The 13,973-nt window shown below is 42.7% G+C and overlaps 1 protein-coding gene across 2 annotated transcripts in view; it reads left to right on the forward strand.

The window, feature by feature from the left end:
• Positions 1-13,973, forward strand: part of PTPN14 (protein tyrosine phosphatase non-receptor type 14) — a 178,395-nt gene that overhangs the window by 80,338 nt on the left and 84,084 nt on the right. For both annotated transcript variants that reach the window (XM_042975699.1, XM_042975700.1), the window contains one exon: positions 3,336-3,505. In XM_042975699.1, the coding sequence (XP_042831633.1) occupies positions 3,336-3,505 (170 nt within the window). The remainder of the gene's footprint in view (positions 1-3,335; positions 3,506-13,973) is intronic.

The raw sequence follows: 13,973 nt of genomic DNA on the forward strand, positions 1-13,973 counted from the left end.
GTTTAAGTGAGAGGTTAGTTTCTGATGCTATTTCCTGAGAGGCACTGCGTAAGATACAGCAGAATAAACTCATGCTGCATCGTGAACTTAAATAGAGCAGGCTAAGAACTTTGAGACAGTCTCTCTCCTCTGTTGAATACTCCAGGGCAGGGATATAGCTAGAGGAAGAATGGGGTGGGGGTGGCAGGGTGGGAATAGAGAAGGTGACTTTGGGCATAGCTTCACAAAATGGTGTGGGGTTAGGGATCTCATAAATGGACTTTCCTTCCCACCAGATAACTGAATTCAGCACTTAAAAAAAAATGTTTATTTATTTATTTTGAGAGAGAGAGCGCCCTGGAGAGCATGCACGTGAGCAGGGGAGGGGCAGAGAGAGGGAGAGAGAGAATCCCAAGCAGGCTTCGCAATGTCAGCATAGAGCCCGATGTGGGGCTCGCTCTCACAAACCGTGAGATCATGACCTGAGCTGAAATCGAGAGTCAGAGGCTTAACCGACTGAGCCACCCAGGCGCCCCTGAGTTCAGTGCTTCTAAAACTGGTTATTCTGGCCTCTTAGGTAGGAACTGTATCTTCCAGGTTACCCGCCTCTCTCAGCTCTGCCTTATGCTGGACACCCCATTTCTTGAGTAGTAATATTGTAGTAATATAGTTACTCCAGTGGATAAATGCATGGTAGCTCACTCAGGTAGTCTGTGTCCTCTGGGGGGGGGGGGGGGGGGAACCAAAACTCTTTTTTTTTTTTTTTTTGGCAAAATTGATTATAGGATGTTTATGCATTTAATGTGGACCATTTCTAATTTGAATGTTACTAATTTGAGTGACTGTTGTAATTTGAATGAAGTATGATCATGAAATTATACCCTCTAATGTCAGGACTGCTTTTAGTGAAAGTTAATAAATCATGGCTGGCCTGTTAAGCAACTGCAAAGCTTGTCCCTCCCTTTCTCCACCCAGGCTTATAAAAGGGCTTCTTTTCCAAAGAAAATAACTATTACGTAGCATGTCACTGTTTATATATATTACCTCATTTATTATATGCAGACTCATTCCTAGCCACCCAAAATGCAGTGACATACCCTCACACAACACTGTGTCCGTTCAGAATTCAGTATAATGCAGAACTGCCTTGGGCCCTTTTCAGACGGTCTGTTCAGTACCCAGATTACCTCATTTTAAGGTTAGCTTAAGCCTACATCATAGATCCCCTAGGACAGCATCAGAGCGATGTTCCAGTGTCCCATTAACACCTGTAAGACTAAAGCACATCTGAGCGGAGGGACTATTTTGTGATGATTTTTCTTCTTACATCTTTTAGGTTTTTATGTTACTTACGGGCCTTCCAGCTTCTACTCTTGCCTGCTTTTTTTCATTTATCTCCAGGTAACCTCTATCCTCTAATTCTGTGGTTCATAGGCATGCCAGGAGTGCTGATGAAAAAGATTTCTTGAGGCTTGCCTGCTTTCATTTACCGATGGTGACGATGATTGATAATGATAGTAGCAGCCACAGAGAGCACCATTCCCGAAGCAGTTAATTTACACGTGCCATGCGCACAGTGGACGGACACGATGTCCCTGATACCCCTCACAGCCTGTGCATGATAGCAGTATGACCCCGTCTTATAGATGGGAGCTCTGACCCTCTGGAGCCTCAGGAATTTGTATAGGGTTATTAGGACAGTGAGTGCAAGTGCCCGGAGGTGGATAGACTTCACAGCTCGTCTTCTTTCTACTCAGCCACATTTCATTTCCTCTACGTCATCAGTCACAGTAGAACAACCACCAGACTCACCGAAGCTGGGAAGTGAACAAAATAGGGTCAGAATTCAGGCAGCTTGTCCAAGTTGATGGAGCTATAACCTTGGTTCTGTGTGTTGGCATTCTGTTGCTCAAGGGATGCATAGATTCCTTATGTGAGCTTGCCCTTTAAAACGTCATGGAGTAGGGGCGCCTGGGTGGCTCAGTCAGTTAAGCATCTGACTTCAGCTCAGGTCATGATCTCATGGTTCGTGGGTTTAAGCCCCATATTGGGTTCTGTGCTGACACCTCAGAGCCTGGAGCCTGCTTCGGATTCTGTGTCTCCCTCTCTCTCTGTCCCTGCCCTGGTCGTGCTCTCTCTCTCAAAAATAAATAACGTTTTTAAAACATCATGGAGCAAAGCTGGGGAAATCATTGTTCCCATCTGAAAGTACATGCATTTGAAAATATCCTTGAGAGTGTTTTGGTCTGTACCCTTAAGTAGGCAAGGACATGCCTGGTTTTCTAGGGAAGTCAGAATCAAGACTTCTGGTACAGATTTTGGTAGGGTTGTGGCAGGGATTGATCTGTGATACCGTTGATGAGACAGCCAGCTGGAGTGGGAACATCAGCACAAGAATGCCTTTGGAAATTAAACATCGAAACGAAAATGTTCTTTTGAAGGCAAATTTCCAGGTGTGCTGTAAACTGTGCTAAGCTATAATTGAAATATAAAAGAAAATTTCAAAAGCGGTGATCTATTTTTTGGTGATTGTTGTGCTAATCCTGAAATCCTAGTGTGAATTAATATAAAGACAAGATTGGATGCATAAAAGTACCTGTTTTAATCATTTAGCACGTTGTTCAAAACTAAACTGGTTGAGGCTTCAAGTGTAAGGGTGAAATCTTACTTTCATCTATCAAATCCCACCGTAATCTGCCAAGAACAGCCACCAGGGGCTCCCCTGGCAGCTGCGAAGACATCCTTCCATTCTCAAAGCTTGATATGGGGGAGAGATTTGCTGCAGTTCATGTATAATGAAGTGGTCGAGGCTGATGTTTTTGAAAGTACTTCATTAAAACTCAAAAGGAGTGAATCAATTTTCCGTTGAAATCTGGTACTGTATGGAAATATCCTGCAATGTGGAAGCTTTCATTTGGCAGAAGGTTTTGTCTTAGGAGTTGAGTACCAAGTTACTTTGCAGCAGGTGCAAGAACTGTGTTTGCCTTTGCCAGCATGTTCCACGTGACATCACGAGGCATTCAGAAGCCACAGGAAAGTCGGCCTTGAGAGCGTAGGAAAAAAGCCAACCCTGTCCCCACCCCTGCACCCCACCCCCTTCCCAAACACACCGGTGCATCAGTACCCACATGTACCAACAACAGTGATGGCTATGGATACTATATCGGATAGCCCCTGTGGATTGTGTGCATGTGGTTTCTTTTGGCCTGTCCTAAAGTCAGAAAGTAAATGCTGGATCCTCGTGTCCGAACTGGGAAACCAAACGTGGCGTAGGGCGTCAGAGTCTTGCTCTCCTGTGCAGTCTTGGGGGTACCCCTGATAAACATAGACTGATGCTATTTTACTCTTTCGTCTAGACACACTACTTTGGCCTTTGGTTTCTCAGCAAGAGCCAGCAAGCACGATGGGTGGAGCTGGAGAAACCTCTGAAGAAACATCTGGACAAATTTGCTAACGAGCCTCTGCTTTTCTTCGGAGTCATGTTCTATGTGCCAAATGTGTCATGGCTTCAGCAGGAGGCCACAAGGTAGGTGCATTTTTTTCTGGGTTGTGCATAAGGGCGTGGATCAACTGTGAGGCTTCAGATGAAGTAGATGAGCTGGCTGATTTGGGGGGTGTGTAGGTGTAGGTGGGTGTAGTGGGGGGGAGGGTGGAGTAGTTGGGGATTGTTTACCAGTTGCTTCGCAGCTTTAGAATCGTTGTTTGAATCCATGGTGCTGACCCCGGTGGTTCCCTATGATGCTAGTCAGGTAGCAGTGATCCTGAGCCAGTAGAGCATTGTGCCTGGCAGCATAGAAGTATTAGTTGAAGTCTATGGGTAGAGTAGATGGGCTAGAATTTAATAAAGAATTAACCATCTACGGGGCGCCTGGGTGGCTCAGTTGGTTGAGCATCCGACTCTTGGTTTCGGCTCAGGTCGTGATCTCACGGTTTGTGGGTTTGAGCCCCGCATCGGGCTCTGTGCTGATGGCATGGAGCCTGCTTGGGGTTCTCTCTCTCTCCCTCTCTCTCTTCACCTCCCCTGCTCGCTCACTCAATCTCTCTCTCTCAAAATAAAAAAATAAGCATAAAAAAAAAAAAGAATTAACCACCTAATACTTCTTTGTTCTACTCTTGCCTTTGATATGCTCCCAAGCAAAATGTAGCATCAGACTTTGGATTTGAGGATTAAAAACATAACTAATGATGGGAGCAGAGTTGAGGAGAACGTTGAGAAGGGTGAGAGTTTTGCTTGTCCTGGGTCACAATAGGAGGAGACAGGGAGCCGTCGGTAGAGAGGAGACCTGGGATTGGTCCCACCCTCCTGCTCATTGGCTGTCTTGCCTGGAAGAAACCACCTGCCATCTGTGAAGTGGTATTTTTCCCTTATCTGTAAAGTGAGGGGTTTGCATGTTTCTAAAGTCTCATAGTCAGTGATTCCATGAATGAAGCAGTTGGTGTTGGTTGGTGTTAGTACGGTTCGCTTATTGGTAAGAGTTTTCCATTAAAATATGCGGAGGGGTTGTCTTCTCATCAAATGGTTCTTTCTGGTAATAAGGAGAATTACATCAAGCTTCTACTTTCCACGTTTTTCTTGGCTCATGGCATTCAGAGTACTAGGAAGCAGTACCAATAACACTGCAAAGTAGGAATATTGTATTTGATTATTGCATGTGTGGTTTCTTAGATTTAAAATTTTTATTTTATTTATTAAAAAATTTTTTTAAGTTTGTTGATTTGAGAGAATGAGAGAGAGAGAGAGAGAGAGAGTGAGTGTGTGTGTGTGTGTGTGTGGAAGGGGGAGTGGCAGAGAGAGGGAAAGAGGGAATCCCAAGCAGACTGCACGCTGACAGCAAGGACCCCAACTTGGGGCTTGATCCCACGAACCCTGAGATCATTACCTGAGCCAAGACTGAGAATCGGATGCTTAACTGACTGAGCCACCCAGGTGCCCCAAGATTTTAAAATAGGAAGCACTTAAAATTTTTATGTCCATTTTAAGGTGATAGTTTCCATCTTCTTTTTTTTTTTCTTTTTAAAATAAAAACTATTGTTAAATAGGTGGTATTTCTGTCAGCAGAGGCCATGAAATAGCTCACAGCCTGACCAGAAAACCTGTGTTCCATCTTTCAGGTATCATTCATTTGAAGCACTTGGTTGGAAACTGTTGTGCACTGTTTTCTGGTTTTTTTCACTTATGTAGTTTCTTTTCTGTGCACGAAGTTATTAACTCCTCCAAATGGGACAGTTTCCACTGGCTTCTGAATCTTCCTTGACTACTTTACACAGTGTCGGGAACACAGCATTAGGTTAATAAGTACTTGCTGATTCATGGCTCTTGGACTGTGAAATGCAAGGCAGTGGGTAACAAGGAGGAAACGCAGACTATAAATTAAAACATATTGGGCAAAGTTCAGTCTGTAGGAAAAAAACGAAGTGTTGTTACTCTAGACAGACTTACTCTGTAAGGTCAGTTGTTAAGGAGAAGAAATTGAAATAAAGGTAAGGGACTCAGAAATTGTCCTTTATGAAGTTGAAAAAGGTTGTTTAAGCTTAGAAAAATGAAGGCTTAGGGCCCCTGAGTGGCTCAGTCAGTTAAGTGTCCAAGTCCTGGTTTCGGCTCAGGTCACCATCCCATGGTCTGTGAGATTGAGCCCCATGTCGGGCTCTGCACTGACAGTGTGGAACCTGCTTGGGATTCTCTCTGTCCCTCTCTCTTGCTCTCTCTCTCGTGGGGGGGGGAATTCTATGTTAACTCTGGAGCGCAAAATTTGGGCCAATAATAAGTGAAGTGCAAGGAATTGAAAGACTTTGGTTATTTGGCTCAACATAAGAACACAGTTTCTAATAAGTAAAGCCATAAAAAGGTGGCACAAGCACACCTATAACAGGGTGAGTGCCCTAGTTTATGGAAGTGCTGTGGCACTGAGTGGGTAGATGGGGTGGTGTCTTGGAGAGGAGACCGCCATATTGGGTAGGATGTTGGACTAGATCAATGGTTCTCAAACAGACCAGGGCTTGCTATATTGTAATTACCTGGAGCATTTATTATAAATGTGATTCTAGGGCTGTAACAGAAGTCTAAATTGAAATGTCTAGGGCTGAGGATCAGGAGTATATATTGTTTAAAATAAATGATATTCTTCGGGTGGTTCTGATTTTCATCCCGACTTGGTAATTAACAAATTAGTTAACCTCTAAAGCTCTTTGCGGTTTTAGATTTTCCAGGTAAGTAAACTTAATGCCAGATTATTTGACTGTCAATATTTGCATTCACAAGCTGAAACAAAAAGTGTTTTAAATCTCAAAAATTTGAGTTATAAAGTAGGAATTTTGATGGTAGGGGTTATTGAGACTGGAGATTCGGTAGGACTTCTTTCCTTTTCCTTTAGAATTTCTTTTTTGCTCAGTTAGCTTAGTTCATTTAAGATGAACTTTGATAAGGAGAGAATGAAATCTTTTCCAACTGAGGTTTTTGAAGCAAACTCTGTTATTGTCATTTGATCAGAAAAACTAACAAAGAAAACAAAATGTTGAAGGACATTTTTTAGGCTTAAACATGGAACTAAACTGTATATATGTTAGGTATGACCTTCTCTTTATGGCAAAGAACGTTTAAAGTTAGGAGCTAGGTTAGCATGAGGAGTTGGGGGTTTTTGGTTTTGTGGGGTTTTTTTCCAGCATTACAGAAATTTTTGTTGCTCCAAGGAACCCTAAAACTGGAATGTGCCAAGGGACATCAGAGCAAGTGAAAGACTTTAGTTGGGGAGATGAGAAAATAAGCGAGAGAAGTGGTGTAAGTAAAGAAAGGAGAATTGATGGAGAAGGAGGAGAGAGAATGACATATACTTGGGAAGTGACCCAGGTGTGATTCGTGAGCTGTACCATGGGTTGTAGGCATATAGACTGGAGTGCAAAGGAGCCCTGGTTTGGACAGAATGACATTTTAAAATGAGCAAGGTTCCTGGGTTTGTTGTTGGACACAAATAAATGAGCTGAACTCAAGGTGAAGAATGCTACCAGGGCTCCTTAGGAGCCTGTGGGGATCTGAGCCTTCTTGGGAGGTTTTAGAAGCATCAGGGTCCAAACTGAATACTGAAACTGTCTTCCAGGCAGAGCAGCCAAGGAGAAGCAGCGGTGATAGGGCAGGATTCCAGAGGAATGTTTCACAGAAGGCCCCAACAACATTCATTAGGAGCGGGTTAGTGACTAACTCTTAAGCCATTTGCTGTTACCCGTGTTACCAGGCGTCTGAGGTGGAGATGTGCTGCACCTGGGATCTGCAGTGTCTGACACAAAACAGTTAGTCTTTGTGATGCCCCGCAGAGTAAGATATTTGCATAGATTAGAAATAGGAATCCGTCTTTCACTGTGGGCAAGCCCTCGGAGGAGGCAACCATTCAGCCATCTGCGCTTAAAAAGTAAGCCTTTGTCTGGAGCCAACCAAACTCGTTTTCACCCAACACATGTTGGCAAAGGTTTGGCTACTTCTATTTGAGAAGAAAACAGGTTCTATAGCATTAGTAGGGCCCGGCCATGTCTTCTTTCTGAATAAGGAAAAAGAATTTAGAATTAGCACTCAGGTTGTTTGGGGGGATGGGGTGTTTGTGAACGCACATATCTCAAGATACATAGCAGTGGAAGGAGGATGTATTTAAAAGTTTGTGCTTCATTTCTTGTCCCCAGACAGTTCCACCCTTGAAAACTTGCAGGTTAATAGAGTCCTGGGAACAGTACAACAAAAATTTGAGAATGATGTTGATTGCACACTGTTCAAGAAGGTGATTTACTTTCTTCAAATGATCAAGTCCATATTTTTTTAAGTAGAAAATTGAGAAGCTCTTTTTTTTTTTTGACATTAATTTTGACATACTGTGTCTCGTCTCATCTGGATATGATTTTCGGAGAACAAATGTCTTCATAAGAGAAGGAAACCTGCCGAGGTACTATGATTGAGTTGGAGAAGAAATGGACAATTCAAGCCCTACATTTAGGTGATAATTGAACAAGAAGGCAAAAGATGTCAAAAGGAGAATTCACATAGGCATACACACGGAAGGAAAAAAATCTCGGTATTCTTACAGAAGTGCAAAAAAGCTGATACAAAGGACACTAGTAGACAGATGGAAGATGAGTCATGAAACCATAGGAATTAAAGAGATTAAGACCAGGGTTTGTTAGCCCCACTCCAAAGTCTAAGATACATTACCTTGGGGCTTTAAAAATGTTAGTTTTCCCACTTTGGTTAAAATGACTCAAGGGATGGGACCACCATAATTTTTTCCACTTTGCTCCCCCTATTCCTTTCCACCAGCTCTGCTGTTCAGTGAAGGGACTCTTGCTCGCGATTCCTCTCTCCCCATTATGTTCTCCTCCTGACTCAAAGGAAAGATTTTTGTAATGTGTTTTAATGATTTGCATAGCAACAGGCTCAGTATAAACAGAGGGTTTTCAGATTTTTCTGGCCACAGAAAGAAGAGAGATGGTTTGTGAGAAGTGGAGAAATTCGTCGTCAAACAGAAGGATACTTAATAATAGCAAGGGGAAGCCAGAAGAGTGCTGGCCAAGGTTACGCTTTTAGTTTCGCTCTGGGGTTTTTCCAAGTCTTCTCTCCAGCGAGGAAGCTCCTGTTTAGTTTTTTTCAATACGAAAGAGTTGAAAAGAGTAATTTTTTTTCAAGGTGAATTTAGGCTGCAAAGTGTAAGTTGCTGACCCTGTGGTTTCTAAAATTTTTAATTCTCAGACACTTTTCTTTCACCAAAACATGTTTGTCTTTGCACTGCTCACTGTTGAATGGTACATTTGCATGGTGCAAAGAATCTTCTGATTGTCCTGATGAAATCAGATGACCTTTCCTTCTTTTCCAGGACAGGTTTGTAGCCTGCCTGTTGGGGGCAGGGGCGTGGGGTGGCTGCCCACCCTCCTGGCTGTGTAGAAGCAAAACCAGGAAGCCAGTGCTCTAGCCAGCACAGCTGCTCCCCTCGCCAAGGACAGGCTTAGCACATCTGGTACATCTAGTGGATATTCCAGGGCTGTGGGACCTGTTCCAAGCTCCCTCTGTCGAGTGGGTGCTTCCTCTGTGTTTTCTGAGCTTCTCAGCCTCACTAGGGCTCCCTACTTCTAAGCTCATGGTTCTTCTGTGCAGCTTCTCAAGTACTGGTCCATGAGGCTGAATGCTAGCCCGCTAGGTTTGGCTTCCCGTTATTATCAAAAGGACTTAAGAAGTACTCGATCTCTGCTTGGGCCCATATAGGGCATTCTTCAAGGTTAAATGAAGTTCCTGCCTGGGAAGAACTTGCTGGACGAGATGTCATTCCATTAACTGGGAATAAATGCCCACGTTGAAAATTGCACTGTTTAGGTACTGTAAAGAGGGGGGTGCGTTTCTTCGTGACGGTGAGTGACAAGGGAGTTAGGTTAGTAAGTTTTTAGAGTATTATGGGGGCTCTTTCCCTCCAGTTACATATTTGGGCATATGGCATTGATGGCAAAACCAAATTAGTTGAAACCTTACAATTCCCATCAAGGCCAAAATGGTATTTTGAGTTTTTTCTTTAACTAAGTTTCAGGAAGTCGTTCCAGTGACCTTACAAAAGCTTTCTTCACCTTTCCTTTCTTGTAAATACCAGTGCTGTCCCCGCTTAGGCTCTTGCAATGCGCCTTGAGTGCTATTGTAAACAAGTCAGCGTTCACCCAATGTTTAAAGTGTCTCTTTTAAAAGCTCTAATTATGGTAATGTTTCCATTTCCTTTTACAACACCATTTATTTTGTTCCTCCGGTTCTTTGAGTTCTTTTATTATTTTGAAATGTCATTTTAATGGCTATTTAAAGTTTGCCCTTGGGCTGGGAAATAGGGACTCCCTTCAAGTCACACTTAAGATTCAGCATGAGTCCGCCTTAGATAATATAATTTGCTGAGAATGGCAAATCCTCTTCTGTCCAGCTCCAGCTGGTGAATGGGAACTTGTTCTCTCTCTCTCTCTCTCTCTCTCTCTCTCTCTCTCTTTCTCTGTTGATAGTTGAGAACAGAGTTGTTTCTGCCAGATATTTTAGATATTTTAAGATGCCATTGATACTAGGATTTAACCTTAAACATTCTTCTGGGTGGGTAATGTATCGTTTAATGGGATCAAGAGAGGAAAATGGCTGTTTGTAATAAGCAGAGAAGTCTTGAAGGGAAGAACTGCCCCCCAAAAGGTTAGTTGATGAAAATGTTAGTTGTCATTTGCACTATTTTGCATTTCAACTATTATGAAACACCTTTCCCTGTTAGGCACTTTGCCAGTCAGAACGTGAAATGTACACATCTCCACAGTCCCCCTCTTTTGCAAAGAGCTGTATCTCCAAGCAGCTTTTAATTTCATTTCCATGTATTTGATTTATTGCAGTTTGAGTTTGACCTTACAGCGAACGTTGCTGACCCTACATACCTCCTGGAGAAGGCTTTCTCACTGTTTTGGTGAAAGCCAGAGGGCCTGGCAAGGGTCTTTCAAAACCAGGGCCAGCTTCATGGGCCTGTGACCTGTGCAGTGAGTTACATAGCCCTGTGCTCAGAAAGACCGTTGCCCCTGGCTTAATGCTCTGCTGGGGCCCTCTTGGAGTTGCTAACAATTTTTGAACCACGGAACCAGCATTTTTATTTTTCACTAGATCCTGTGAGTTATGTGGCCAGTCTAGCCCAGGACAGCGTCCTCCTTGCATCTCTATTCATTCTCTTCTTCTTGGTTTGTTGTTACCTTGTTAGTTGTTACTCTTGTTTTGTAGTTACTCTTAGTTAACGGTGGATCTGGGTCTACAGTTACAGGTGTGATCAAAGAGAAAAAGTAAATTAAAAAAAACCCCAAAACCCTGCCTTGGAACAAAAATAAAATTTTCGCTATCTATGCAAATAAGAAAATAGAAACGTGACCCTGGTAACCATTTCTGCTCCTGGACGTGACTCACTGGAAAATCCTACAGTCTGTTATAAAATAAATTTAATCTCCTATAGGGAAGCTGATTGATGAGTGCCTCTCATTCCTCAACTAGGATTTCTTCATGGTTTATTGTGAAAAAAGGACTCTGCAAAGTTTATGTGTCCCTTAATTAAATCAAGAGTACGCCTTAGCCACTGCTTCATTGTTCAAGTCTTCCAAATACATGGAGCTTCTTGTCCAACTCTCTAACCCCCATGCTCCAGGAAAAAGAGTTTGCAAGATATGCAGGGATGTTGTTAGCTATTTAGGCAACCTGCTGCCACTAGAAAAACAAAGTGTAGACAAATAAAATGAAGTTAACACATAAACATAATCTGTGGTTTTGGGTTTTTTGTTTTTTGTTTTTTTACTATTCTTTCCCTTTAGGGGAGAGAAAATAAATAGTAATAAAAAGTCAGAATATTTTAATAATATCACTTGACATTATTATTCATTGTAGGTGTCCTATAATGAATGGAAAAATCCAAATTTCAGAAGGAAATAGATCAGAAGTGTCATTCATTTTTCAAAAGAAGCCTTCATGGAATTCATGGAATGCTAGGGTTCTTGAATGCACCTGACATTTGATTTTCACCCTTTATAAAGCAAGATGTACTTACGTATGTTTTAATCATTCGTAAAGCAAAGTTTCCCCCCAAATAGGTGAAGTAGAATACCCAAAAAACCTTTGCTTTTAAAGTGTTAAAATTACCTCATTTGCAATCATAGGTTAATGTGTATTTGATGATGTATCCTGAACTTTTCAAAAGCAAACAAAAATCATGCTCCTGTTAAGCCATTTTGAAAATAACTCAATTTCTTTTTTTTTTTTTAATTTTTTTTTAACGTTTATTTATTTTTGAGACAGAGACAGAGCATGAACAGGGGAGGCGCAGAGAGAGAGGGAGACACAGAATCTGAAACAGGCTCCAGGCTCTGAGTGGTCAGCACAGAGCCCGACGCGGGGCTCGAACTCACGGACCGTGAGATCATGACCTGAGCCGAAGTCGGACGCTTAACCGACTGAGCCACCCGGGCACCCCGAAAATAACTCAATTTCTTAAGCGAAGGTCCTAATTGCATTCTTTGTGGGTTTCTTTATTTCCAAAGATAAATTTGTTCATTCACTTAGTCATTGATTCCAAAAAAAAATTTTTTTTTAATGTTTATTTTTAAGAGACAGAGTGTGAGTGGGGAAGGGTCAGAGAGAGAGAGAGGGAGATACAGAATCTGAAACAGGCTCCAGGCTCTGAGCTGTCAGCACAGAGCTCGATGCGGGGCTTGAACTCACGAACCATGAGATCATAACCTGAGCCAAAATCAGATGCTCAACCCACCGAGTCACCCAGGTGTCCCCCAAAATAGCTCTTTATCAGAGTTACATTGCCGAAGACTGAGAAAGATTATACATTCAATCCATGAAATAACAAAGATTTGTAATCAAGCGTAGATTAAAATTTTAGGATATTCTTTTTTTGGGTTTTGTTTTTTTTTTTTTTTTGCCTTTTTTTCCAAAACTGAGTAGAACATGATGATCACAGGCACCAGTGTTTACCTTCAGCTGAGGGGTGGAGAGAGGGGAAAACAAACAGAGGCTATGGGAAGAGGTGTTTTGTCATGTCAAAGCATGCCAGCTATGCTCTCTGGATTTTTAAAAGACATCCACTTCCTTATAAAGGATTCTTAGGATTTGTAGGGGTATCATTACAATGGGTGGGATTGTGAACGGTGTGTTCGTTTCAAAATAGGTTTTTGAAAATCTTGGGAGGGGTGGGGAACCCAGGGAGTCAGTGCTTCAGAATCCTTTGCTTTCCCTTTTTCCTGGAGTCTCAGCTCCGGGACCTTGGGTCGGGGTTGAGTGGGTGGGGAAGGGAGAGGGAAGGGACAGATGTGGTGTTTTCGTACATCACAGAGGCCCCCAGTGTTTGAGCAGCAGCACGGTCTGGAAAGCACAGGATCCTTCATCCTGCTTTATGGTGAGGCGGTTGTCTGACCCCACCCCAGACTTGGAAACCTCCTCTGTGGGGTTCTGTGGGAGAATGTAGTTTGCCTTCTGTCACCTGATATCATTTCATAATAATAATGATAGCAGCTAGCGTATGTGTGAGGGGCTGCACTAAATATCTTAAGTGATTATCTTTTTCAGTCCTCACCGGAACCTATGAAGCGGGCACTGTTATTATCCTCTAAAGAAGGATTGTGTTTCTAACAGAAGTTTCATTACTAATGAGTAGAGATTTCGTCCATCAAATAAAGGGACTCTTTTACATTACTTTGCCAGAAAAATACATCTGTCCATATGTGCCCCTACTCCCCAGCATTTTCCAGAGCAACAGGGGGTTTAGTCTCTACCGAAATGTCAGCAAAAAAACCCAGAGGGCTAAAGTTCCGGTAAGGTCAGAGATGGTAAACGGGTACAATGAGGGTTGATTTGGGTCTACCAGTAAGTAGGTTTTGTTTCACCTGGCCATTTTTTTTTCCCCAATTGGATTTGGAGGGTCGCCTGGGTGTCTCAATAGGTTAAACATCCAACTTTGGCTCAAGTCGTAATCTCGCGGTTCATGAGTTCGAGCCCCGCATCGGGCTCTCTGCTGTCAGCACAGAGCCCTCTTGGTCAAGTCTGTCTCCCTCCCCCCCTTACCCCTCCCCTGCTCGTGCTCTCTCTTACACAAATAAATAAACATTAAAAAATTGTTTTTAATTGGATTTGGATGCCTTGTGGTAATATAGGCATATGCTATATGGTTCACCCCACTTCCTGCACTGCCCATGGTGTTACAGTTGACGACATTTGCTCTCTTCCTGTGACCTGACTGGTCCTGTGGGCATTTAGACTGTGGCCACTGATACTTGGTCTGTCTGTATAACTTGAAGTACTTGGGTCAACTCATACCTTCTCATTGGCCCAGCTGGTTTCATGCCACTCAGCATCTAGCTGTCTTACCACTTTGGCCACCTGCCAGAGACTGTAGCTGGATATGGGAGGATCATTTCCCTTAAGCACTCATTTGAAAACTTTGTTTCTGTGTAAAATCACTCTGGGGTGCTAGATTACATTG

Source organism: Panthera tigris, chromosome F3, assembly GCF_018350195.1.
Source record: "Panthera tigris isolate Pti1 chromosome F3, P.tigris_Pti1_mat1.1, whole genome shotgun sequence".
NCBI lineage: Eukaryota > Metazoa > Chordata > Mammalia > Carnivora > Felidae > Panthera > Panthera tigris.